The sequence below is a fragment of the Myripristis murdjan genome, chromosome 21 (assembly GCF_902150065.1).
Source record: "Myripristis murdjan chromosome 21, fMyrMur1.1, whole genome shotgun sequence".
In the NCBI taxonomy this organism is placed as follows: Eukaryota; Metazoa; Chordata; class Actinopteri; order Holocentriformes; family Holocentridae; genus Myripristis; species Myripristis murdjan.
In genome coordinates, this window is record NC_044000.1 from 21516782 (window position 1) to 21544732 (window position 27951).

General features: G+C 43.4%; 1 protein-coding gene across 7 annotated transcripts in view; it reads left to right on the forward strand.

The window, feature by feature from the left end:
• Positions 1 to 22347, forward strand: part of tbc1d4 (TBC1 domain family, member 4) — a 42188-nt gene extending 19841 nt beyond the window's left edge. Inside the window, exons 6-24 of one of the 7 annotated variants that reach the window (XM_030080076.1) lie at positions 349 to 453; positions 597 to 729; positions 870 to 961; positions 1143 to 1253; positions 2802 to 2924; positions 3482 to 3541; positions 5424 to 5641; positions 6165 to 6317; positions 8164 to 8324; positions 9314 to 9523; positions 11477 to 11479; positions 12058 to 12219; positions 12347 to 12505; positions 14273 to 14373; positions 14496 to 14639; positions 16642 to 16801; positions 17010 to 17179; positions 18524 to 18700; positions 19439 to 22347. In XM_030080076.1, coding sequence (XP_029935936.1) covers positions 349 to 453; positions 597 to 729; positions 870 to 961; positions 1143 to 1253; positions 2802 to 2924; positions 3482 to 3541; positions 5424 to 5641; positions 6165 to 6317; positions 8164 to 8324; positions 9314 to 9523; positions 11477 to 11479; positions 12058 to 12219; positions 12347 to 12505; positions 14273 to 14373; positions 14496 to 14639; positions 16642 to 16801; positions 17010 to 17179; positions 18524 to 18700; positions 19439 to 19669 — 2673 coding nt within the window. In that variant the 3' untranslated portion in view covers positions 19670 to 22347. Of the gene's footprint in view, positions 1 to 348; positions 454 to 596; positions 730 to 869; positions 962 to 1142; positions 1254 to 2801; positions 2925 to 3481; positions 3542 to 5423; positions 5642 to 6164; positions 6318 to 8163; positions 8325 to 9313; positions 9524 to 11476; positions 11480 to 12057; positions 12220 to 12346; positions 12506 to 14272; positions 14374 to 14495; positions 14640 to 14763; positions 16205 to 16641; positions 16802 to 17009; positions 17180 to 18523; positions 18701 to 19438 lie in introns of those variants that run through there. The other 6 variants (XM_030080078.1, XM_030080077.1, XM_030080080.1 and 3 more) reach the window with 6 other exon arrangements.
• Positions 22348 to 27951: the final 5604 nt, after the last annotated feature.

A 27951-nucleotide genomic window follows, 5' to 3' on the forward strand; every position in this document is an offset into this window, starting at 1 on the left:
AGTTGCACAAACTTCACATTGGAAGTCACGACTTTACGACTTTACAATAAATCATCTTTGCCAGATGCTATCTTATTCCTTCATATAGACAGCCTGCATAAGGATAATGCACTGACTGCTGTGAGTGCAGTGGCTATTTTACAAATTAAATTACATATGTTTGGCATCATAGAAAATGTCAAAAGCTGTTGGCATCAATGTCATATGCTGTAGTTCAGGAGTTGCAATTTTATCATCGCTATTATGGGAGTGAACCCAAAGACCCAAAAGTGTTTTCCTTACATCACTGTGGTTTATACCAGTTGCTTATTTGTTTGTTTTTCTTTTTTTTTCTGTTTTCTAATGCAGGGTATAAAGCAGACAGACCATTTTGGATTCATCTGTCGGGACCCTGCGGAGTCTGGTCCCAGTCAGTACATCTGCTATGTCTTCCAGTGTGCCAGTGAGTCCCTGGTGAGTTGCACAGAGCACCAGAAATGAAACAACCTCAGGTTTTACCGCTGGACTCAATCCCTTGTTTTCAGGCACTACAAGCTCCTGTGTCTCTGTGTTTGTGTGTGTGTGTGTGTGTGTGTGTGTGTGTGTGTGTATGTCAGGTGGATGAGGTGATGCTGACCCTGAAGCAGGCCTTCAGCACAGCAGCCGCCTTACAAAGCAACAAGACTCAAATCCAGCTATGTGAAGCTTGCCCCATGCATGACCTGCACAAGCTCTGCGAGCGGATTGAGGGTACGCAGCGTGAACTCAGCCGCATATCCTCTACTGCCTTCACGGGCTCGATTCATGAATATATTGATGTAAACTCTTTCTATCTCTGTGAGAAGTCGTAGCAAGATGAAAAATGTTCTTGTTTCCTCGTGTGCTTCCAGGTCTGTACCCGCCTAGAGCGAAGATCGCCATCCAAAAATATCTCTCCCAGCTGACTGACAATGAGCAGGCAGAGATTTTTGAGCGGGTTCAGGTAAGGATTCACACTGTGTAGGGAAAAAAGCTTTCAGCACTGCAACAAATTAACAGTTGCTGGTGGTGTTTTACAGGAAAAAGATGAATATGATAAATACTAGGTTTATTCGTTAATTCACAAATAAATTTTTTCCATCCCAGTGGCTGAGGTGTGTGCGTTTGTATATTCATGCCTGCAGAAAATGAAGCCTGGCTCAGACCAAGAGGAGAATGAGCTGGTGATTCTCCATCTGAGACAGTTGTGTGGAACCAAGCAGAAGTCCCACCTCCACATCGGAGAGACCCCCCAGGTAAGTGCACTGAAAAACCCCAGCTCATCTGTATCACGAGCTCAGAGATGAACCCCTGTTTTTCAAATAAGGACCAAATTATAAGACAAACCTTATTGATGTCACAACTCACAAGATATATAGAGATACCGTGCCATAGCAGTCCAACTCTGTCATGGTCTCCTGATCATTTTTTGATGTCCAAAAAAAAAAAAAAAAAACTTGGTCAGTGTCAGCTTAATTTTATCAGTGCTTAGAGGCAACTGAGGCAGTAAAGTAAGAAAAAATAAAATGTAGGATAGGCTTTACTGTGTTCTGTTGCTCATGTCAAAGAGGCTGTAGTGAGCTCGCATATCGAAGTCTATGTAATTTACTGCTTACTTTGCCTCATTGTCACTGTCATCACTGAACTTATTATTTATTGCCAATTACTGTCATCATAATAGGCCTATTGTGGCTGTTTGTAAAATGTTGATGATAAGACAATGTCGTGTATTTTTTCTCTCTTGCTGCCTCACTCTATATCGATCAGTGTTGGCAGCGGTGGTGGTTGAATGCTACACATTGCTGCATGTGTGTAGACCTATTTGGCCAGTAAAAATGGTCAGAAACCCCCTGTAGTCTCAGCTAACGCCTGACTGGCTACCACAGTTGGAACTCACAACATTGCGAGTCATGAAAAAAACATAATATACTATAATGTATAATGTAAATTTGGGGGAAAATAAATGAAGGCCTTTTAAATATTTTAGAAATTCAATTCCTCAGTTCTTTGAACCTCCCATAATCTGTTGGGCACCACTTCACATCTCTACTGTCTTGCTTGTTTCATCATTGTCCTTATTATATATATATTTTGTTTATACTTGCGTGATGTAGCATCAGTTTTAAAATGAGCGGCTTCACCATGATTTCTTGACAATATCATGAATACAAAAATGAGGCTTCCTTGATGTTGCTGTTCACTGCACAGGTTTTCTCCTATTTATCCCAAGCAAACTGCTGTTGCTGCAGCTGGAAATGTAGAGTGCACCACTCACTGTGTGCCGGGGGATTTTCTCCCAGGAAAGACCTTATTTGACCCCGAGTAACAAATATATACAAGCTTTCCTGAGCTTGGTGTAGGTTGGATCACTATTGTGTGATGCCAGTTGTTGATACACGGTAGTAAAATAAAATTTGCTTCTTTGAAAATGTTGTTGTCATTGTTCTTTTAACAGGATCTAGAGCAAGGGATTTCATGTTGAATATTTTCAATAAAACGGTTCATTCTAAATTCAATTGCGGTAATGGTTTAATGCCATCATCGGCTTTTTTTTTTTTCTTTTCGCAGACTTGTTTTCAAAAAACGCTCTCATGTGTTCTTACTCCGTGACTGTGACTCAAAAACACTTGGCCATGTGGTTTGCTTGTAAGAAATAACACAATCTTTATATAGCCACACAAATAATATGCAGTTTGTGTGCTAAAACAATATTGGCCCACATTAAAAGTCATCGCAGTCAAGTCTAATAACCATTTCTTTACTGTGCCTCTGACAGCTTGTTTCTGTTCATTGTTCTGTGACAGAATGCGGCAAATGCCTCAGCGGCGGGAGACGGCACAGCCACTGGCGGTCGCTTCAAACTAGATATCCTGAAGAATAAAGCCCGCACCTCCCTCACCAACTCTCTGGAGAACATCTTTTCAAGGGTAGGATGGAGCAGAGAGGTTTTTTTTTTTAAACACTCTTTCTTTTCTGCCTATTCTTTTGAATTTAATTTCCTTCCCTGTTATTTGATCTCCCCCATCTCTCTCTCTCTCGGTGGCCTGCTCTCTTATATTCTCTCTTTCTAAGTTTATCCTTGTCTCTGTCTCTTATCTTCCCAACTCCCAGCAGATCATAGCCACTCTGCTGTGTGTACCTGTGTGTGTTTCTCTCTACCCTCTGTTTGTGCTGCCCTCTCTGTTGCTGTTTCCGTGTCATCGTCATCCAGGGGATTTGGATTGACCCATATCTGCCAGCGAGACAGTAGAATAATTCCTTAGTTGAAGGATCCAGGCAATCTGAGACCTCTGCTGCCATCTGTTATTGTCTCATAGACTTAGCCAAACAATGACACTGTCAGTCAGGGAAATATTTGTGCTTTTTTTTTTTTTTTACATTTCCTGATTTATTTCCATTTTTACTCTTATACTGCATGATATTCATTAACTCGTTGACATTTTGAGAACTCTGTGTGATCTTGCGTAATCGCCTCTGTCTCCAGGGTGCCAGCCGGATGCGAGGCCGTTTGGGAAGCATGGGAAGCATTGGCAGTTTTGAGAGAGTAAGTGTCCTTGAGGAAGAATGTGAAACTTCCCAGAGTAGCTGCGGTCAGGGGCCTCTGGGAAATCTCACTTTTCAGCCTGCATCTATTAGAGGGATGTTATATTCCAGCCCTGTCCTCATAAGGGGGCCACTTTGATAAGCTGGCAGCCACTTTTAGATGCAAAGGCCGTACATACTGCCTATCAACAGCGTTCCTCTCATGTTGGGATAGTATACACTGAGCTGCATTATTCTCAGATAGCTCCATGGTTTATCTATAGCGCCCCCAACGAGACACGGTACATTAGGGAGTGTGTTTTTCGAGCTGTCAGTTAAACATTTGCGGGTGTTGGATGGCAGAGGGCTCCACTGTGTCACTGCCGTGCAGAATGTGGGGTGAGTGTGTGATGGAATCCCCCCCGACCCTCCCATCAGCCCATCAGTCATAACAAAAAGGTATACAAGGAGGATCTGTGACTTATTATACTAAACATGCAGGCGAGACATGAACCCTGCTCTGCCCTGACACGTTACCTGTCATGTGACTCCTGCTTTGCCTTATATGCTCACATCAGTCCAGATTTACCTTTACGAGCCTCCAACTGGGATGAACTGTTTACATCGGCTTCCTAGTGGATGTATGGGATGTTTTTTTTTCTGTTACCTGCTACTTAGTGTCATGAAATGCGGATGTGTATTAACACATGTAGTAAGCACGGCGACAAATCCACTCATCCATGTCGTCCAAGATCATAAACAATATGAAATTTAGTTATAGCCGCTGTATTACAGTCAACCTGACTTATGTATAATATATATATATACACTAGACTCTACTTGCTGGTTTGTTTCAAGGCTGTTTTCTCTCTATTTTTAAGCGATTCTGCTCGCCTCACTTGCGTTCTGACCCTGCGAAACAATTATGTTGTTTTGCCCCGCGGTAAAGCTGAGTAAGGAGCAGTCTGGGGATTGTGTCAGGATGCAGATCTCCTGGCAAGCAGGAAATAAAGTCAGGATGTCCAGCTCTGTGTCTGCAGAGCCATGCCTCTCCTGGCTTCCTCTTCTCATTCCCGTAAACACAACTCAACACTATAGAAATGTGGCCACGCTCCTCATGTGGTAATGGTCCTGTCCTAATCTAAACTACTTCATCTTATCTATATAACCTGCATTGTATAATTGATATTTTAAAGCCATTTAGCTGACAGTCGTCGTTAGTGTAATTTACATATGCCGTGTGATCAGCAGTACAAGGTTTGAATCAGCTTTAATCACTATGTGAGGTAGTGATTTCACCAAACCCTGCACAGTTATTATTGCCCCTCTGTCACGTCAGATCATGCAGTGGGAGGTCTCTCGTAGTGCAGAGAGAGGAGATTGGAGGGTTTGGTTAGGAGTTGAGCCGTCAAGGGCTTCCCTGCCAATAGCGTGTAATACTATGAGTCACATGACATCGACCATTAGAATACAATAGATAGTTGGAGTTGTATGACTAGGCATGAGGTGGCTCTGAGTGTAAGAGCGTTGCGTGGAGTTGAAAGTGGAATGAAACTTGTGGGGGGCACTGACTAGGTGAGTGTAGACCTGTTGTATTAAGAGAGTGTGTTTAATTTGGATTTTGGCTTTACATAACCTCTGGAATAGCATAACATACTGGATGTGGATTAAACAGTGTGCCATATCAGTCCTTTTGAATTTTGCCTCAACTATTTTATGGATCATCATTCTTGTCATTGTTTGAACTCGTCACTCAAAACCATTATGGGATGACATCCAAGCATACTAAAAATGTTATGAAACTAGACCTATCTTCAGAGAAAACACAAGTTGCAGTGTCACCATAAATGGTCAGTACTCCGTCTCACTCCCTTTAACATCTGTGTCACCCGTGTCACCCTCAGCAGGACGAGGAGTCTCCTGGTCACTCCCCTCCAGGTTCCCCTCTCAGTTTCCCTGACGATGATCCGGAGGGCGGCCTGCAGTTCCGTCGGCGTGCTCACACCTTCAGCCATCCTCCTGTGAAGAAACGCATCTCCTTCGAGGGCCAGCCGGCTATCCAGAACAAACAGGCCCCGCTCCGCAGACAGCAGTCTGTTAACCCAGAGCTCCTGCAGAGCAGGTACCTCAACCAGCACAGCACTTCCTAGGCACTTTCTTTCTAGTTTGAACATGTAAGAGTGGGAAATATATATATTTCTAGACACAACCGAGAATACATATTTCTTTGGTAAATGTTTTGGTTTGCAGAGAGTAAATTATACTGAAATGTTTGGAATATATTGGAGAATTTTTGAGTCCTGTTTGAAAACACACTTGACTAAAGCAAACATTGTCATGGAAAATGTTAACCAGATGCTCTTCTTTATTCAGTTTGACACTAACTGGGAAATCCTAAATATTTAGTTTACCTTTGACATATATAGACAATGTAATCTATTTGCAGTGCTTTGATCAATCCAAAACTCTTGAAAAATGCCTCCACCTCCAGCCTCACTGTCTTTGAACAATAGCATCACAAGTTTCCTGTCACTGTTTGATGTCTTATGAGTCTTCAGTGTTTTCTGAGCTCCAGCAGCAGCCCTTTACTTTGTATAATGTGTTTGTTTTTATTTGTGGGCGTTTCATGTGTGTGGCTCACCCAGTCCTGCGTCCGTCTCGAGAACGCGCAGCGTCTCAGAGAGCGAGTCCTCCTTCGGCCTCCCTTCCTCCTTCTCCGCTCCCATTTTCCTGAAAAGCTTTTACCAGGGCTCACTGGGGTCCCTGGGCTCCCTGGGTGACAGTGGGAGCCTCAAGAGGTGAGAGGGGGTAAACAGCCGACCCCCTGCTTAGACTCATCAGGATCAACCAAGGACTTGACAGGGACTTGAGGGGATGGGACGGGTGGGCGGGACGCACTGTTCTTCACTGCGATGGCAGTAGCCATTTTTTGTCTTTTCTGTCTGTCCATGTTAACATCCTGCTTTTTAGTCTCCATGTCTTTCTGTCTTTTCCCATCTATCAACAGCCTGTTTTCATTAACAAACGATTACTTTCCAGCTGTTCTTCATTGTCTTTCCAGCTGGATTCTTCCGATTTTCCCAAGAAGATGGGGATGCTGATAACGCCCCTCTCTTGTTTTACTTGCATGTGGGCATGAAGCTTTTTTTTTTTTTTTGCACCGCAAAGCTATATTTAACCGTGAATTAAAGCCTTCATTAATTGCATTACACACTATTGCCATTTACTGACTAATGCAGCGCATGATGTTTAAAGAATCACTAGTGTCACATTTGAAAGGAAAAGATGCCCTAGAGACTCTTGATTCCCTTTGGTGTTGCACCATCGTGACAGAGTCTAGCTGTGTTAGGAAATGGCAGAATGTCTTGCTGGGGGAAAGAAAAGGTTAACATTTCAATTATGAATGAGATTCAGTTGTGCAGACTTTCAATTCCAGGGGATGTTTTCCCTCTCTGACAGGAGTCTAACCCTTCAAGTCCTCTCATAGTCAATGTCACCAGTAAGAAGAGTAAAAATGGAGCTTTCAGCACACCTCCCCCATGGGGATGATTGACAACATTTTGAGATTATAACTTGTTGAAAAGTCTGGATTTGCTGAGTAATTCAATCTGAATATGTCAACATGTTTCATGGCCAGGGCTGCATTATCTGCCCTGCGAGGTTACCAAACTGCAGCGCTGCTGTTTTGCGACTTCCTATGGCTTTATTTTATCTGCACAGGCAGGAAATCATGGGGAGATAATATGACATGCAAAGAATTTCAGTTGCATTACAGAAGCCGAGCAAAGAAGAGATGTGAAATCTCCAGAACAGCTGTACGAACACAATCACCGCCCCAAAGGCCTCAGCCCCAATCAGAGGTCACTTCCTGTTATTTGTTGTGCACATGATCGGGCAGGCGCTGTGTGCTGACCAGGCTTAGCACCAGCTCTCAAGTGATCCTCCTCTCATGACATAATAGGCTCAACTCTTCAGCGGTGAAAAATGAGCTGAAACTGAGTAGTGTGAAGTTTAAGCATCCATCAAGTCATGTTACATAACCTCTTACTTATGCACTTGACATTTCAGCTTGACACTCAGCAGCTTTGGACTCTCGTGTGTGTATGACTTGACGTGTTCGAGTGACATGCGTTGGTGAGCCGTGTGGTTTTTTGAGGATATCCAGCAGCTCTTTAACTGTTCTTTTCCCTCCCCACAAAAACAAGTTCTTTTCCAGGAAATGAGCAAAACATTCAGGCACCGCAACTTTGGCTGCTTGTGTGTCTGATATCTGCCATTAGTTTTCTACTACAGACTAATTATGAGCTGCAACACTACCAGCTGCTTTATTAATACATGTTTTTGGTGTCAGACAGTGCACTAGCCTTGTGTGTGTTTGTCGAAAGTATTCTTAAGTTTCGTCTTGACTCTTTCACAGCATCTCTTGAAAGATTGTGCTGGTGAGAAGCCTGTGTAAGGTTTCCTCTGAGAGACTGGAAGTGTGTGTATGTGCACAAGTGGATGTGTGCTTATGTGTCTGTGCATTTTGTGTGTGTGTGTGTGTGTGTGTGAATGCCTCCTGAAAGGGTGCTGAAAGACTGTTAGTGTAAGATGACACCTGACTCGTTTATTGGGTGTTGGTGACTATGCTGCCTCCTCTTGCAGTAATGGGGAAGGCAGGAAGAGGACACTGTCCACCTGCAGCAGTGACTCTGTGAGCGGAGGGGGTCTTCCACCGACCCCACGCAGGGTCTCCTGGCGGCAGAAGATCTTCCTGAGGGTCGCCTCGCCCATGAACAAGCCTTCTGCCTCCATGCAGCACCCAGGTCTGACACTAGATACACACAGAGCCTCCTGTAACACAATCACATTTGACATTCAAGCACGGCACAACAAGCTCTGAATTATCAACAAGTGCCTGGAAGACAATGCATAACACTCAGCCTGCGGGAGCATTTAATTACTGCTGAAAATGACATTTATAAAACTATTTTTAAATCACTCTCTTGCATGGCAGTCACAGACATCCAATAACGTTTCAGGAGAGGGTGTAATTTCTTTTACGTGCTTTTCAGATGAGCACCACGGGTACAGGAGGTCTTCAAGTGATCGTGCAGCCTATTTCCACAACTATTTTTTTTATCTCTACTTGCCAAAACATACAGTCTGTCTTAGCACAGTCTGACCTCGGGGGATTTTGTAGTTGAAGAATTTTAACTTTGAAATGATTCCAAAGTCGAGGGTATTAAAAATGCATTTTGGGCATTTCTTTGCAGGGTGCCTCTATGTTTTTTGAACCTGATTTGGGGAAAAAAAAAAAAAAAAAAAAAGTTTATTGAATTTTACTTTGCTTGTTTTTTTTTATGCACTGTCCTATGTTGCCATAAATCAAAACAAATGAAATAATATACTGAGAAATGCAGTGGTGGAAATGTGGTGGCAGTCTTGACCTCAGGAACTGGAATCATTTTGAATCATTGCTCATTTCTATATTTGTCAGGACCAAATCTTGACGTGCCAAACCCAACTTACTTACTTACGCTCTTCTGCCCCTATGGAGCGTAAGGCATTGATAATGTTCCTCCACCTATAGATGTAGGTGACATTTTTGCAGTTTCTGTAACAACGATAAGGTAGATACCCACAGGAAAGGCCGAACCCAAAGACAGGATTTTCTTGCATTTGTGGGCTTTGAACCCAAATAAAGGCAAATTTTAAACCCAGTCCATATATTTAAACATATATCAAAACTAACACTTATGACAATTACTTCACAACTACTTTGTCGTGATGTGTTTGGGGTGTTTTCTTTTAGACTGCGATGCCAGGGAGCTGTTGCCCCTCTCTCCCCGTTCCTGCGACTCAAGTCAGGACCCCTTTGGGCGCTTGCTGCCCTCCTCAAGTGAGTCCCTGAGCGGGGAGAGGCCTAAGAGGACGGGCGCCGACTACCGTGCCCTCTGGAAGACGGCCATCCACCAGCAGATCCTCCTGCTGCGCATGGAGAAGGAGAACCAGAGGCTGGAGGGTGAGTTGCAATTGGTATTGGTCACATGATATATAGAGAAAATTTGCAGAATAAATCTTTCCTTTTGATCTTGTGAACCCCAAATACAAAGAACACTGTGTTCTGTGTCTTGTTGCAATTAGATGATTAAGCGTTCTTTGATGTGCTTTGTATGTACTTTTTTGCAGACACTGGAGGTATTTATAGTTTGTGGCTTTTCTAGTTGGTAAATAGTAACACTGGATGTCATTGTTGTTGCTTTGTTATGCTTCGGCATACGTGCATCCATGTGTCCCATTTTTGTGAATGCAATATCTCAGGAATGCCTTGAGGGAATTTCTTCAAATTTGGCACAAATGTGCACTTGACTCAAGGATGAACTGGTTCGATTTTAGTTGTCAAAGGTGAAAGGTTTCATGTTTTGGGCCATAACTCATGAATTTGTACGCTAAAGTTTCACAATAGGATAAAATGATGAGGTCATGACATTTTATATCCAAAAGGTCAACTTCACTGTGACATCATCATATTCTTCAAAAAACACTTCTCTAGCCATTATTCAACTCCATAACTCAGCATTTTCACTTCACTTCCTCTCCCTGGATGACAGTCAGGACAGGGGCCTCCTGTTCCTCTGGTCGTCCACCACAAGCTCTTTGGCTCATTTGCTGATAGTGAGCTTTGCACCATGTAACAAAGCTCTCTATCAGTCCTCTGTAAAAATAGTCTCAAAGTGAGGACAGAATGTTTCTCACTGGAATCATACAAGCCAATATTGGGATAACTCATATTTTGCCAAAAAATATACTTAATACCTTTTTATTAATTTCTTACAAAACCCTCGCTACAAATATTATAAGTCTGGACAGACATGGGACAATACCAGTCCAGTTTAAAAAAAAAAAAAAAAAAAAGTTTCAGCCTTAAACTTCTATATTGTATCCATATTTGTTGTAATATGCAACTGTAGTTCCTGTTCCTGCATCTGTCATGACCCCAAAGCCGCACAGCCCGTCCTCACCACTTGCCATAACACTTGAAGTTTTGTTGTTCCTCACTGGAATAAAAATCCCAGAGTTAAACCAGCCGTTAAACTGTTGTTTGTGACTGCTGTGTATTTTGGGAATAGTCAAACACTGCTGTTCCTGGGTTTGGGATTCTCGAGCACAGCTATATTTAGAAAGAAATGTTTTTGGTGAACATGTGCAGATGTACATGACCGCTCATATCCACACACATGCACAAATGCGCACGGACGCAAAAACACTCTGTAGGTTAAAGGGCGTGGAACTGATTCCCTTTCATTCTGAACCAACAGTAATGGCACTGTTCACAGCTCTGTGTTTAAAAAAAAAAAAAAAAAAAAAAAAAAAGTCCACAGCTTTTGAGAATATTGCCCTCTATTGGCCAAGATCGTGGGTGCATCCTGAGGCTTTTTCATTACTTGTCCTCTCCTGCCATTGGATTGGAGAAGTGGTGGCTGATTGACACAGTTTTTTTTTTTCTCCTTCATCAAAAATCAGTCATAACTGTTGCAGTTTTAAATATGAATGTTGCATTCATGTTCTTTTTGATTCTTAAGTTATATTCACTGTTAAAGCCACTAGGTGAGCACACGGGTAGTTCCCCTGCTGTGTTTCTTCAGGTTGTGCCATGATGTCATATTTTGGGTGAGGTCAAACTGAAGTGGCCCATCCTTCCCCCTAAATTACTAAGACTTCCCATGGATGATAAAGCTGACTTCTCTCATTTCCTACCCTATTGATACAGAAAGCAACGTGTCATCACCAACATCAGTTTTCAGGTCACATAGGAAAGGAGGAGTAATGTTTTTTTAAGCTCTGGAATGCACCCACTGTGCCTACTGCCAAGCAGCCTTTTCCTTCTGAACACCAACACATCTTTCCCTTTGTTTGTTTACCATGATACCAATGCTGGTCTGAGGACCTAACTGTGAATAACCATTTTGAATAGAAGGTAAGAGATACAAAAGCTGCCCTTTGGGTCAAGGCCGATGTTTTGCATGTTGTTGGTGTTGGTTATTACGTGGGCTTCGCTCATTTAAATCAGCATCTTTCGTTTGCATGTTCAGAGTCAACCATATTTTATGGTCCCTGTGTTCCTTTTGTCCTCCTATCTTGATTTGGCCTCACTGTGACTCCAATGTGAAAGCTTTGGATAATTATGTATTTTTTGGTGTTTTGTGGTTATTGTGGCTTGCATTCATGTGTTAAGGTTACCATGGGAACTGTTCCTGGAAGTTGGGAGGGACTCTATCCGCAGTCGCCCTTTGCTCTCAAGTCTGACCTCTTTTAATCAGCTATGTTCTGTTTTACAAAGGCACCAACAGAAGCACATTTCTATGTACACCGCTGTGCTGTCATCCTCCTGTCTTCTTTCTCTGGCCGTCCATAAACTGGGGATGCCATGTAACGCTGAACGCTGTTATTGTGTACTGGGGCTCCACAAGCTGATGTCACTTTTTAGAGACCCTGGCTGACCTGAGACAGAATGTGTTCACTCATCCCCTTTCTCCTCTGGTGATCATGCTCCAGCGAGCAGAGATGAGCTGCACATCCGCAAGATGAAGCTGGACTACCAGGAAGTGGGCCAGTGCTCCAAAGAGGTGCAGGGGTTATGGGAGAGGAAGCTCACCGCCCCGGGAAGAACAACAGTCCCACAAGACAAGGAGGAGATGCACAATGCACTCTGCCAAGGTGAGACGATTGTGTGTGTTTAAGAAAGAGGGTGCATCTGCATATACATGAGTATGCATGTTTCTTAGAGGTAGTCTTGTATGTAGTGTGTGGGATGAGCACATCTGTTCCCTCTCTTTGTGTCCAGGTGTTCCTAAGAACAGGCGAGGCGAGGTGTGGCTGCTGCTTTGCCATCAACATCGGTTGCGACACCGACTGCCTCCGCGCCAACAGGCCCCGGACACGCCGTATCACGACCTGCTGAAGCAGCTCACGGCTCAGCAACACGCCATCCTGGTGGATCTAGGTGAGCAAATCCACAGGCTTCCCGCAGTCTGACAAAACCAAGAAAAAATGCACGGAAATTGACTGTTACATTTTCCAGGCCTGGTCAAATTACCGGGAAAGAGTCAAGAAGTTGTGAAAATATAGCAGCTGTATAAATTTTCCTAATGTGTTTTAAGTGTCTTATGTCTTATGGGTTTTCAAACTTTCGTTTAGCCGCAGGCCCCCACTTGAACTGATTTTGCCCCAGGGATCCTGACATTAAAAGATTAGTCACATTCCTTGCTAAATTTTAAACTGTTTATATGTCATGCATGAACGCAAAGAGATTGAAATGTATTAAATAGACATATACACTACTCACAAAAAGTTAGGGATATTTGGCTTTTGGGTGAAATTTATGGAAAATATAAAAAGTTCACGCTACAGTGATATTATATCATGAAAGTAGGGCATTTAAGTAGAAGCATACACTGGTGATTTCCTCATCTCAAACAATTTCTTGAAACAAAAGCCAACAACAGTGGTGGATATACCACAACAAAAAATGTCAGTGTCAATAACTTGTCATGTGCCCTTGAGCATCAATTACAGCTTGACAACGACGTCTCATGCTGTTCACAAGTCGACTTATTGTCTGCTGAGGCATGGCATCCCACTCTTCTTGAAGGGCGGCCCTCAGGACATTGAGGTTCTGGGGTACAGAGCTCCGAGCCTCTACACGGCGACTCAGCTGATCCCATAGGTTTTCTATGGGATTCAGGTCTGAGAAAGTGCAGGCCACTCCATTTGAGGTACCCCAGTCTCCAGCAACCGTTCCCTAATGATACGACCTTGATGAGCTGGAGCATCAAACACCTGATGTGAATTTTGCCATTAAACTCCTTGTTAGAGAACAGCAACTTGTGCAAAAAGTACTGAAACATTGAACAGTTGGACATTTTACAGAAGGTCACCTGTAAAGGTTATAATGCATTTTAGCTTCATCCTGAAATTTCACCCGAAAGCCGAATATCCCTAACTTTTTGTGAGTAGTGTAGATACAAAGTGGTGAGATAAAACATAATCTTCATGACTTAGACCTCTTCATGTGGTCATTTTAAATAAACTATTTATTCATGTAATTTACTCAAAATAGGCTATATTGTGATATATATTGTTGTTGCGATATAAAATAACCTGCACCAGGATATGAGATTTAGGTCATATTGCATAGCCGTAGCTGCAGGTAGATCAAGTAAGTAAGTAAAATTTATTTATATAGCACTTTTCCCAGAGAGAACTCACAAAGTGCTTTACAAGTTAAAAATACAAATGCTCAAAGATAATAAAACAACATACAAATGCGATACAAAGGAAATAAAAATACAATAGACGACAATAAAAACAATATAAATATAAATATAAACAGTATAAAAAGGTGATGCTAAGAAAATATAAATGCAATAAAAAAAAAAAGATCAAGTCACTTAGAATATTTATCGGTTACTTTTTAAAAAATGTATTGCTTTGAATTTTACTCAGCTTATAAAGCTGTTTATAACTTATTCATGGAGCAGTTTTCTATAAATAAAGCTTGTTATTGTTGTTACTATTAGTGGTGGAAATAGCAGCTTTCGGTCTGTTGCTATCCTAACTTTCTTTCATTCTTTGTATAGGCATTTATATGATGAATTATATAAATACAAATATAGAATACAGAAAAATCATGGATTTTGATCAGCAATCGCGTATGTGGTCGCAGGGCAGGATGAACAAGCTAACAGCGTCTTTCTCTGTCGCTCTTCAGGCCGGACGTTCCCCACTCACCAGTACTTCTCCGCCCAGCTGGGAGCAGGGCAGCTCTCCCTCTACAACCTGCTGAAAGCCTACTCTCTGCTGGACACAGAGGTACTCAGTGTGGTCACGTGTTTGTGTTAATGGACACATCTCTGAAGATACACTCTATAATGCACTGCTGTGCAGCCAGAATGTATTGCGTGTGATTTAAGCTCCTGTTTCCTGCCGCTCAGGTGGGCTACTGCCAGGGGATCAGCTTCGTGGCTGGAGTGCTGCTGCTGCACATGAGTGAGGACCAGGCCTTCGACATGCTCAAGTTCCTCATGTACGACCTCGGCTTCAGGCGCCAGTACCGACCAGACATGGTTTCACTACAGGTCAGTAGATGGATGGATCACTTAAGCATTATTATTATATTCCAGTAACACTGACAAATTGAATGCACACAAGAAACCAGATTATTGTGAGACCCAGGTTGTGGCAGGAAACCAGGTATCTAGTTTTAAAACACCTTTCATACTTGCGCTCCCCAAATGGAGTGCGCCTATCAGCCGATGTCTTATAGGAACTTCCTCGAGCTCCGCCTCTCCGCCACAGAGGGTGGAAGCAGGCGGTGGCAGATGTGTTTTTTGTTTCCTTACATTTCTTTCCATGCCGTGTTGCCGTAAACATAGAACATGAAGTTTTAACTCTCCCGAGCTTTGTTCAGTCTGTGTTCATTTTGTCTCCTCTGTCAGTTTCCTTATCTGCTCTTTTTAACTGCGCATGTGCACATATAAAAAAAGCCATTAAAAAAGGTTTACATGGCACAATGGGAGTGTTGACCTAGCAGAGATCCAGCTGTCTTAACCCGATTTCCCTCAATCCCTTACCTCGATCACGGAAACCGGCGTTCCTGTTTACATGGCATTTAGGAAATCAGATAACTGCCTGAATGTGGCAAATAACCTGATAAGTAAAGTGCCTGTAAAAACCGCGCGCTGCGTCTGAGGTGTTACGGATTCACCTCAGCCATCGCCACAGATCCTGCTTGTGAAAGTTATAACTCAAATATTGTTTATTTTAGTTTTTTTCAGATTTGCAGTGACACCTAGAGGAATAAACCAATTGATTTTTGTGACCCCATGACCTTTCCTCTAGCACCACTGTATTAGTGCTATGTTTAATTACGTCCATCCCAGGGAGTCTTGATGACTGCTGACACATTTAACTGTCTCCTGTCATTTGAGATCGCGTTTGAGCACAGTTGGCAGAATTTCCTCAAATCCAGCTGCACAGCATTTAGCTTCCGAATCCTCTGTTGTTCTTACTGTTGTTTTTCGAACTTGCGGTTAAACATTAAACATGTTGATTTTTCTCAGTGATTTACGGTTCAGATTCAGGTCACACTGGAGATACATGATGCAAAATGTCCTGCAGTGTTTCTGCAGCCTACACTAAACACTGTTAAATAAGGGGTAGCTCAGTTTACATGTGCCACTAGAGAAAAAAAAAAAAAAAAAAAAAAAAACGAAATCCATGGTGTGAGATACTATCATGTTTAAAACAGTGAGTGTGTAACAGGCATGTTCGACACCTGGGCTCAGTTTTCCGCTGTCATTTGCATGCTGTGAGAGTCCCAACATGCCTCTCACCTGTGTGGGTTTGCTATTGACGGCAAACATTAGCCAAGTGCCCGCCGTCCCCACCCCTTATCCAAACCACACAAGCGGCTTACTTGCTCTGTTAACCGCAGTTACATGTCAGCTGACCTGACCGGGATGAAGGCATCAGCAGGCGTGGTAATGTTTAATCTACATCAGGTAACCATTCAGCCAACCAGTGCCCTCCTGGGTCTCTCTGTGCTCCCATTGTGTTCCTTTAAGACCAGCCCAAAGTTCACAAAGACAGGAAGAATATGCGCTATGGTCTCTGTGCTGTTACTTAGTACCAGCGGGGGAAGGTAAATTGTGTTGCTTTTAACTGTCAGGAAATTTGTAAGGCTGATAACAGTCTAATTTTAGCTTGATGTAACTTCTGCTTCTCTTTTTTTTTTGTCCGCCAGTGTGTTTTGCTACAGCACCAGAATCGCTTATGTTACTTGAGAACTTTTTGCAGAGTGCTTCTGAAATGCGCGGCCTCTGTACATGTTGGAGCATGTCTTTGAAAAAACGTGCTAAATACTAAAGGAGCTCCTCGGTCGTGTAAAGGTTAATTTGCAGTATTATTTTGATTTGTGATAATGTGTACTTTGACCTGAGATATTGCATCTTCTGCAGATCCAGATATACCGGTTTTCTGCTGGACGGAGCATGTTCTTGCCTGCTATTGTCTCTGTTCATATCTCTGTGTGTTGAAACGCCTGTGTATGTGTGTGTGTGTGTGTGTGTGTTGTCCCAGATTCAGATGTACCAGCTGTCACGGCTGTTGCACGACTACCACCGTGAGTTGTACAATCACTTGGAGGAACACGAGATCTGCCCGAGCCTCTACGCAGCACCATGGTTCCTCACACTCTTCGCTTCCCAGTTCCCCCTCGGCTTCGTTTCCCGCATCTTTGGTACATCTTTACAATACTGGGTTATAATTTTGTTCTCTCTCACATACACACACACACAAACAGACATATTTATAAGCACAACGCTTCATTTATCAGAAGAGGAAAGCCATAAATCTGATATGCCTCCTGTTTTTTTATAGTTTTACTGCATTGTTTAAAGAGTACTGCTGTATTTACTACTGTGTGACTTCTGTTTTTTTTTTCCCAGATTTTTTATTTGTCCAGGGAACTGAGGTGATCTTTAAGGTGGCCCTGTGTCTCCTGAGCAGCCATGAAGGGGAAATAGTGGAGTGTGACAGCTTTGAGAGCATCGTGGACTATTTAAAAACTACAATTCCCAATCTTACCCAGACACAGATGGAGCAGACAATCACTAAGGTACAAAGTGGGCAGTTACTGGGAGTGGAGTTCTAAGTTTCCAGATAATTAAAAGTCATTTATATCTAGTGCTTTTGAGGGCACTTAACCCCAGATTTGTGATGGTGAGCTGAATGCTTATCAAGCTCATTGATGTGCTTGTAGCCCATCAGCTCTCTCAAAGGTCCTGTATTACATTTTTCATGTTTGTTTTTTTTTTTCCAAATGTGTGATGGCTCAGAGTAAGAAGAATATTCTTTGTGATGATGTGCAAATACAGCAAATGTAGTTTTAATTACAGGTTGAACTGAATTTATTGCAAGTAAATGAATTTGAAGACTTTGTGGCCGTTCATACAGATAAACGCCGCAGTGGAAAAATACTTGAATCTCCATGCATTTCAGTGCAGTCGTACACCTGCATGCATGTAGTAGCCTGGCAGACCTGTCAAACACAACAGGTGACCAAGAGCTGACAACGGAAGGGGGCGTAATTGTTTAGTTCAGCCAAACTCCTGTTGAATATCCTTCTACTTTTTGTCATGGCTTATCTCTCTCACCAACACTCGTATCTTTGTGCACCCAGAGATTCTCTTTGTGAATAGCCTTTAAGAAGCCTTTAAGAGGTGAATCTGCAGTGTAGATGCTCACCAGTGGTGAGTTTTTTTTTCCAGCAAAGCAATTGGCTTACATTCATTCTCACTTCATTCTGCGGTATCCCTTACGTCAGCCGTAACCAACTTATGCCTAACCCTAAGGCCGGTGTTATACTTTCTGGGTCCGCTAGGGTCTGCATGATGTAAATTTCATCACTCCTCAAGACTGTGAGGGTCCCCATAGTTTGCCACTATGCTACTCTCGGCTGCAAGACCACAAACTGCAATCTACTGCGTATCTGTGTCCGCTGAGTGGCCTCCAGAAAGTACAATAAACAAGATAACTATCTGTGGTGTCCACAGCTGTTAGTGTATATGTTTACTCTGGAGTATATGTGAGCCCTTACCTAACCCTAACTTTAACCAATAAACCAAAATGACCACTCAAAATGTGAGAAATATATATATATTAAAAAAAAGTTGCTCACGAGTGTGTGTATCAGTTTAAATGCTGCAAACTAACCTGATTGGAAGGATTTTAACAACAAAGTAAACTGGGGAATTATTAGATTATCTTGCAAATTACCTGAAAATTTCCCCTCAGAGATCAATAGAGTATTGTGATTCTTAGTGTAATTCTAAAATTAACATGAAAATCCACATACAGGGTACTGGCTGGACAGTATATGGTGTTCTAACACTGTCAAACTACGATGACTTTGTCAGTCCGTGGCATATGAAGTTTCACTGTGTGACTCGTGGATTTTCAGGTATTGGAAATGGACATCTCCAAGCAGTTACATGCATACGAGGTGGAGTACCACGTCCTGCAGGATGAGATGCTGGATTCGGGACCGCTGGCTGATGATTCTGACCGGCTGGACAAACTAGAAAAGACCAATATCCAGCTGAAGAAACAGAACATGGACCTGCTGGAAAAACTTCAGGTAAGCAAAAAGACAGGAGGCTCAAGCTTTGGTCTGGTTATAGACCAAAGCCTTTCCCCTCAACTGTTGCCTACATCAGAAGGAAAGAATTATGAAAATCACATTTATTATGATTATATGACTTAGAATTTGTATAAATATTTGTGTGGAATCAAGAGGAGGATTCCTAATTTTCAAGTTCTCTGTCACATGGTTCACACCTGCTCACTGATGTTTACAAAATTCAAAATTGGTCATCTCTCAGGCAACCTATAGATGGCACTAAAACATAGGTGAAAGAGGAAAGACAAAGGGATGAAATGCTTCTCTTTTTTCTAAATATTCCTACCATTTGGCTCAGTGCTGTGTGAATCTGTGCTGTCGGACAGGTACAGTCACAACTGAGGGTCTGCACATGAATAAAGGTCAAAGAGGTCGTACGTTTGGCCAAAGACATCGCAGAGAACCTTGAGCTGAGTCCTCTTTGACCTGTCAGAAATTGTAGCGGCGTCTTAGTGCACTATTTAACAAGTGGTTCACCACAGAGCCATAGACTCTGCATTGACTTATGCTGCATGACCTTAAGCCTTATTGCTGCATTTATCAAAACAAGTAAGATGAATACAGTGTGCTGGTGCTGACCCCCACATTTGTCCTCAAGGTTTGTAGCTCTTTTACTTTTTGTTTACTCCCCGTCCAAACAGCATGTTGGTGTACCATGCCCTGTACTCGGTAAGGTAAAATATCTGTGTCCTCCAGGCTGCACGACAGAAGATCCAGACGTTGGAGACGAACGTGGAGAACTTCCTGTCTCGGGAGAGCAAGATGAAGCACATGATTCGCTCTCTGGAGCAGGAGAGGGTGGCCTACCAGAAGACCATTGAACGCATGCGCTCATGCCTTCCCCCCGACGCCCTGGCAGATGTGGAGATGACCCAGATCAAAACCGGACCCAACGGGAAAGCCAAACCAGCGGCCAAGAAGCCCTGATGGCTACCATGGGGTTGGATGCTCTGGGCAGACACGCAGGCAGAGACTGCAGTGAACAAATCGAGACTGGTTGAACACCGAGAAATTCTTCTTGGTGGAAGGCTGGCGAGCTCAAATGCTGTTTTTTTTTTTTTTTTTTTTGTATCGCTGCACAAAGCATGGCAGCGCTTTGTTAATGATGTCTGGACCTTCAGACGGGCAAATATCTGAGTGATTATATACTCTGACTGCGGTGGTAGGATGGTTCCTACTGTATTAGCTCCAGACTGATTCATCAGTGCATCAAAGCTACCATTCGCTCTCATCTGTATCTGTGCCAGTTGAGATCAAGATGCACAACATCCTTTTTTGTTTCTTTTTAGTAATCACAGGGGCGTTTTTTCCGGTTTGCTACAAGTGAGAACTCTGCCTCTGCAACCTTTCTTAAGCACTGCCTTGATGTATAACCAATCTCACCCTCTCAGTAGCTGCAACGGTGGACAGACGGTGCCTGTTAGAGCAACACGCTTTCAGCCTCAAACTCAACCTATAGCCAGAAATCACATTGCTTTCTAATTTCCTTTGTTTTGTTTTTTTTGTTTTTTTTTTATCGCTATACTTGAAAATTTCGTGAATGTACGTCTCCCTCCAAAGAGCATTGTGTTATTCTGAACTGTGACACCCACGTGCAGGTCGGGCTCCGCTGTTCGGCTCGCTCTCAGCAGCACACCACAAAAGGGATGTCTTTTTGCTGCACTCGCGTGAGAGAACCAAATGCTGAGCGCTCGCACTGCTGCTTTTTGGGGAGGAAGTGCTTCGTCCGAAGCCTAGACAGGATGCGAGGTCGTCTGCCTTCTCAGCTTCCTGTGTGACTGACCGAGGTGTCACCCCGCCGTCAGCGCCGCACTCAGATGCTGAGGCGCAGCTCGAGCTCCCCGAGAGGAACTTGTGGAGGAGCGAGAGAAGGCGGAGGACAGATCTGATTGAATGCTGTGATTCAAATGCTTCTGTCTTAAAGGTCTATGTGGCATTTTTGTTTTTGTTACTGGCACTGTCGCTCTCTTCAGTCTCCTCCTGTAGCTCTTACATGTGGGCCCACGAGCAGCCTGTGTTTCCCCGCGAGTTGATGGCGATGTCGCTTGCTTGAGATTGCGAGGCAGCATGTATGCCTGTGGTTACATCGCTGTTGGTCACATGGTCTGCTTTCTGTTAGCAGGGAAAGCGTATGAGTGCTTGAGGAAGGCCACACAGGAAACAAGGAGAGCATAAAGATGGCTCATGGTTTCTTTTTGAGTGGAGAGGAGTCTGTAGGCCTACTCAGTAACACACATGCACACACACACACACACACACAGAGACACACACAGACACATACAGACATTGAACTAGCTGACCCAGTGGACAGACAGTTCAAATGTGTTCAATGAGTGTCCCTGGCTCTCTCTCCAGTTGTTTTGATTTATCCCACCTCCGTGTCTGACTCACCATCTCCAATGGTTGTGATTGAAAGAAAAACACTCCTGGGCCTAACTCCACTTCTATACAACATTTTTATATGGCAAAAAGGTAATGTCTGATTGGAAAAAAACACAGAATATTCAGTCGTTGTTAGCAGTCTCTATCAGGCTTTCTGCCCTTGCCATCAGTTGTTGTGACACGCTTATGTCTCTTTCACTGTAAAGTTAGTTTGTATTCAAGGTTTAGTCCTAGTGGATGTTTTTTCTTTTTTTGGCATACAATGCAATATGTTCTCTTTTGCAATGCTGTATAGTTGCATAGACCGAGAGCACTTGTCTACTTTGTACCTTTGCAGAACACAACAGCTTATCCAAATGAGCTAGAAGTTGATAAATCCAACCTGACGTTGTCTGTCATGGTGGCGTGTTCCTGTGATATTGAGGCGTCATTATAAAAGTGTGCACCAACCTTTTCAGACATAACAGACAAATGGTCACCAGTGAACAGTATGGATTGTCTCTGCAGTTTGTACAACATATCAGGGAACTCCATTTTAAAGCATGTTGAAAAGACGCGTAGGATACACTGCTTCCTGGGCTCTTTTTTGCCTGTATTTAGCACCTTTTACGGTATTTGTGCATCATTGACTATCAAACTGTTCAACCAAAGATGTGATTATTTCTTGAAAAAAATCAGTTAATCAAAAATGCTGTATTGTATTTCTATATATTATGTGGTAAACTTGTTATCACTACATGTACTGTTGAGCAAACTGAGAGGAGCTTCTTCATACAAAGACAATAGTTCCAAAAGGATACCAAATACTGTCCGTAAATATTCACATTAAAAAAAAAAAAACACTGCCCATCAGCAGGCTTGTTTACCTGTCCTAACCCAACGTTTATTTCTTCTCTCTCTCTTATTGATTAGTGCCAAAAGCTGAAGACGGCCTCTATCATCTGAGTGATATGAGAACATTTTGGCAATGATAAATCTGTCCATACCTAATGTAAAGCACATCCTTATGGTCATCAAAGGGTTTTCTTTTATCTTTATAATACCTCTGGTGCTTTCAATCCCAACCCTTAAGTCGTGTTTGTATCACTGCGTTTAATCATTGAGGGAAGACACACTCAATAAAAAAAAGATTGCTTGTTTTTCTGTCAACGTGAGGGCAACACAAAGCAAAGAAACTGTCATGAGTTCTTCAATAAACCTCACCATGCCTTGTTTTCTATCTACTCATGTCTGAGTGTCTTTCATGCCCTGTAAGCTCTCATAAAGAAATCATGCTTCTTTACTGTTCTACAAGGTAGCACTCCAAGTGTAGGATGTAGCCTCAAGCTGAAACGGGCTCCGTGTGTGTGTGTGGAAACATTATTGCGTAAAAGGCCAAGGTAGGCTTAGACAGTTTTAGAGACTCTATTTAAAGGCCTTTCAAGAGTTTTACTTTGGTTAACACCTTGGGCAAAGAGAACTACAGCAACCACACTGGAAAAAAAAAAACAAAAAACACAAAATCCCCAGTGAAACCGCATTCTTTGCAAAGTATCGGTTCAAACATTTTTTTTTTTTTATCGTATACATTTCTGAATTAACCATGACATAGTGAATGAAATAAACTGTCATGCCTCAAATGCTGGACTTCTGACTTAGACCCGAGAATACGGGTAAAACACACGATTGTTTGACTGTGTGAAATGAAAATATCACTGCTGCACGCTGCTAATGACATCCTGAAAGATTCGTTGGAAATAGTTGTCGGCCCTTTGTTTAATCTGTAGTCTATGGATATGAATCACTGCTGGAGACCCAGCGAGGCCTCCGTCAGCCAATGAGCGGGCTTGAAAAATAGCAGCCATATGCCCAGTCATTGTTTTCCTAGGAGGGTCTTGCCCAAAAAGGACTGTGGAGTGTCGTCTGATCAGCCACCGCCAAGCCTGGAGCTTGTCACACATTAACACACACACACACACACCAATGATCGCCAACTAGGAGCCTATCGCATACTAAACAAAAGGGGCCACATTCCTGGTATATTCCCACACGCAGACACATCCTGCAGCAGGGGAACAGTGGGATACTGAGTCTCCACTGGGGACTGGCCAAGAACGACATTTCCTCCGCCGAGGGTCTTATCAGCTCTGTTTGTGTTTTTTTTTTTTTTTTTTTTTTTTTTTTTTTCTGTGTCCTCCCTATCTTCATCCCTCGATCCATCTCTCCCTCCCTGCTAGCCTTGCCGCTTGCCCTCCCTTTGGATTGTAGGATTCAGTCAGAAGCCTTTGTAAGAAACAATATATTATAATATTTAGGTTTCATGCCTTCTTATAGTGGGGGCTGACAGAAAACCCCACAAGTAGCAGTGCCGTTTTCCAAACACGCTATTTCAGGGAATGATTCCAGGCGAAAACAAAAGCATATTAGTACAAGTATCGATACTTAGGTACCAAGTCAGTACCAAAATTTTAAAAAAAAAACAAAAAAACAACACCGATACGAGTGTTTTAAGATTTTTGGTAATATTGACACAACTTGAGCCTTCACGCTGTAATTCTGTTCTTCTTCTATGTAGCGTTAACAGGTGCTTACAGGACTGTAAATCAAAAAAAAAAAAAAAATGAGGAGACACAATCACACCATTGCATGTATTGTAGCAGCAGAACATTGCATATGGCTCCTCTAATTTGTAATGACTTCTGCCGGGCTGTTTTATTTTTATTTTTTCTCATCTGAAGGCGACAGGCCAATGTTGCACTCAAAGTGTTCCTATTCTAATGTTGCCTATGTGTTTAAATACTTGAAACACATAAAGTTTCTGTTTACTTGTTAATGTTTTTAAAGCTTTTCAATAAAGGAGTATGTGCTGAGTGGGATTTCTCTTTTTGTCATGGTATTGAATCAGGTGTCAGCTAACCGAATTCTGGTATCGTGACATATCTAAAACAAATCAGCCCTTCATGAACTGAATGAACCATTCAACACTTGGAGGCTCTTGTCAGGTCGCTCTCTATTGGGGTTGGCCATATTCTCCTCATGTGTTTGTGTGTCTTAAAGGCACTGGACCAGGGTCAGAGCAGAAAGGGGAGAGAGGGGAGCTAGCCGTGTTGAGCTTATAGCTGCTTCAAGCAAAGGAGTGGAGAGAATAGGAGAGAGAGAGGATGGGGGGAGGAGGGGAGGAGGACGATAGAAAGGGACCTCCTGCCTTATATGGGAATTCATACTGCTCCGCTTGTGGTGCAGTCTGGAGGCTGGAGTGGATTCAGTAGAAAACACTGGGAGAACAGCCGTCAGTACAAAGTACTACAGGTCATGGAATATGATCACACCAGTCCAACTTCTACTTTGCAGCATGGTTATTCACAATTCGAATCAATAATGTGGTTCTCCAGCGAAAAAACATTACACAACTGCAGCGAAACGCGCAGAGAAGGGAGTGGTGGTGGTTGGGGGGGGCAAATGAGCTCATCTGAGCAACACTAAGGTTGTAGTCACACACAGAGTTTGGGAGTTACTGGCAAGGGAAAGGAGGATGGAGATTGGGGTGATGGGGGGAGGTTTGGAGATGTTGAGGGAAACAGCTGGAGGGGTGGGAGAGAGACTCAGGTGGGCTCAGTCTAGTCCAGAGAGAGGAGCTGGCTCCCCCGAGGCCACACACACGCGCACACACACACACACACACACACACAGACAGCCCATATCTCCCCGTCTCATAGTTTAGCCCTGCCTTGATTTCTCTCTCCATCTTTCCCCCAAACCCTCTGCTATGCCGTTATACCGCTGCTCCAGCTCTTTCAAAGCTCTTTCCCCTTTCTCTTCCTACTCGGAAGCAATGAAATGAACTCCTCAGTATGGCAGTCTTGGATTCCAATCAACAATCTACACCACACGGGGTGTGCACGCGCGTGCCCGTACACACACAGCACTCCCAATGACATGTTTTAGTTAGCGTGGTGACAGATTTGCTTCCTACAGAGTGCTTTGCTCTCTCTGTACCTGTCAGGGATGTGTCTGCCGGAGGGGCTGATGGTACACGGCCAGAGCCAGGAACGACACAAGGAATAGGGAATAGGACAATAATGAAGCCACAGAAGAAACACGGAACTATACACACACACACACATACACACACACTTCCTATTCCCATGACTAGTCCAGCTTTCCATTCGCTTTGGTTTCCAGTGAGTGCAGGTAGATCCACTAACACTGCCTGGAGAATCTTGTGATTAATGACACGCCTGTCATGTCTAATCCCTCTTCATCTTTTTTCTGACGAGCGCCACTCTTCCTCTTCTTGCCACCCCCCCCACCCCTTGTCCCCCAAACGGCCTGGCAGACACACTACCCATAATCCCCCAGGGCCGGCTGCTGCACATTCTGGGGAGTATCACCGGGTTTACCTGATCCAATGCTGCATTCATCTGCGGAGCCTCTGGAGGTCTGCAAAACACACACGGCACACTTACACGCACGTGTACACACAAAAATCCGCATATGTACACATGCACTCACACACACACACACACACACACACACACATTGCACAGACAAACACGCAGGCACAGCCCACAGACGTGCTCCCCAACCCCCATTCCCTCTCGTCTCCGTGCTCTGCGGCTGTGGTGGGCTGCTCGCAGACATCTGGGGCAGAGCTGGTGCACAAATACTGACACATGTACAAAAACAAGGTTAAAAAGAGGAGAGGCTCGCAGACCGTAAGTAACGAGACATAAGATCTTATTGAGGCCACTTTTCCAGCTGAGGATTCCTGACAAATGTGACGGCAATCCCAGGTGACTGGAGCGATCAGAGTGGGGACATCGCGCCTGAGCCCCTTCTAATCACATTATCCAGTGGCCCTGCCCAGCCCACATCACCTCAGTGATGATTAAGACAAACACAGGCAAGAAGAGAGGAGTAAGAAAGAGACACTGAGAGAGAGAGAGAGGGAGAGAGAGTGTGTTGGCGAGCTATAGAAGGAGGGGGTGGTCAGACAGACAAGGAGTGAGTCAGACAGGCAGATATCCTCCTACATTGAAGCCCATCAAATCAAAGTGCAAATAATATGTAAGGATCAAGTCCCACAGAGACACCGTGAACATGTTCACTTCTTCCATTCTGAGCTGACATTATCTCTGGGCAATATTTTTGTGTTCAGGGTTAAGCCCTTAAAACCAGGGTGTATGATATCAGTGATAAGGGACTCCTGGGTGTGAGAGGAGGAGAGTGAGGTACTTCTGACATCATGCATTGTGTGTGTACGCACATCCTTTCCACAAGGCCACAAAGGGCACAAATACAAAGCTGAGGCGGGAGGCTGGGCTTGCTTGTGTGTGACTCAGTGTGCTCTGGACATGGTCTGACGTCAGCCCGGGGAAACTTGATGAAAACACTGTGATTTGTGCGAGCAGAGGCTGCCAGAGGTGTAAACGTCCACCACTGGCCTCTTCCACCCTGCAGTCTGCTTGAGTGTCGCTGGGATTTGTTCGAGCAACTCATCAAGCTTGAGGCAGACAGGGTAAGGATTTAGTGATGTACAATTCTCCTCTCTCTTTTTCACTCATTTATCCCTGCTGGGCGGCAGCCTGGAGAGGATCATGTGTTTAGTTGTGTGTATCTGTCCTTGTACGTGTGTGTATGTATGGATCTGCAGCTAATCGTGCATACTACTGGGCCTATCAGCCTAATATTTTTTGTGCACAGTTATGACACTATGATCAAGAGCCTCTCGTGGTTGTGGTGATTCAGAACCTTTGAAAAAAAACTGTTTTATACCTCAATTAATTCCTAACTCCTCACTTCTCTTCACATAGACAGACACTGAGAGGAGCAAGGGCAACAACTGCTTCAAGAAGAAATCTTGTTTTTTTAAAATGTTTTATTTATTTATTTTATTTTATGAGACCCCAGGGTGGCTGGTGTAGGCCCCTCACTCCTCAAAAACCGCAAATGTATTCCCCTTCATCCAGGCAAATCCAGTCTACTGTGTCACACACACACACACACACACACACTGTCGTTGGAACACAGAGTCTTGTTGCCACAATTTCCAAACACAGCTACAATCCTGTGTTTTTCCCAGACCAAAAAAAAAAAAAAAAAAAAAAAAAAAAAAAAAAAAAAAAAAAGTTAACCTACATGTTTGGGCATGTTAGTCGGAGGATTCTTTTGTTGGGGTTTTCACTTGGAAATGGACATTTTATACCACTGATCATTTTGAATTGTTCCTGTCCAGATTTGCATTCCAAGGTAAGATCATTGTGGCTTGTCCTCATTTAAGTAAACATTACAGCATTGTGGTCATCTGAAAACAGTCAGTAATGTCAACCAGCTGCTAAAATGCCTTGGTCAGTTAACTTATCACTTATGGTGGTGATATACTGGGCAACTTTTCGGTCAACATGAACATCAGCCTGCCTTCCAGTTCCTGTTTGCCACCTACATGCCCTCAGACACGCCTGGCGGAGATCTGCTCATCTGAGTGCACTCTTATTGTTTTTTTTTTTTTTTCATTTTTTTTTTTTGTACCGAACCACCCAGCTGTTCTTGTGAGCACAGACTAACACACAGGGTTTTATTATGCTGATCTGCCATTGCAGAAGTTAGGAGGGGAGACAGCTGTACTTCTGTGGCCTGGGGCGCACCCTTTATTAGTGCCAGCCTAACTCCACTCTTCCTCCATCCCTCGCTCATTCCAGCTCTCTATCCCTTCCTCTCTCCACTTTCCTTCACAACACCACACCCTTTCGTAATGTCTAACAGACTTAATTTCGGCCGGCCTATCCATTTGAACGGATACAAAACGTCTCTCCATCTCCCTGCTATCTGTCACCAAGTGAAAAAACAAT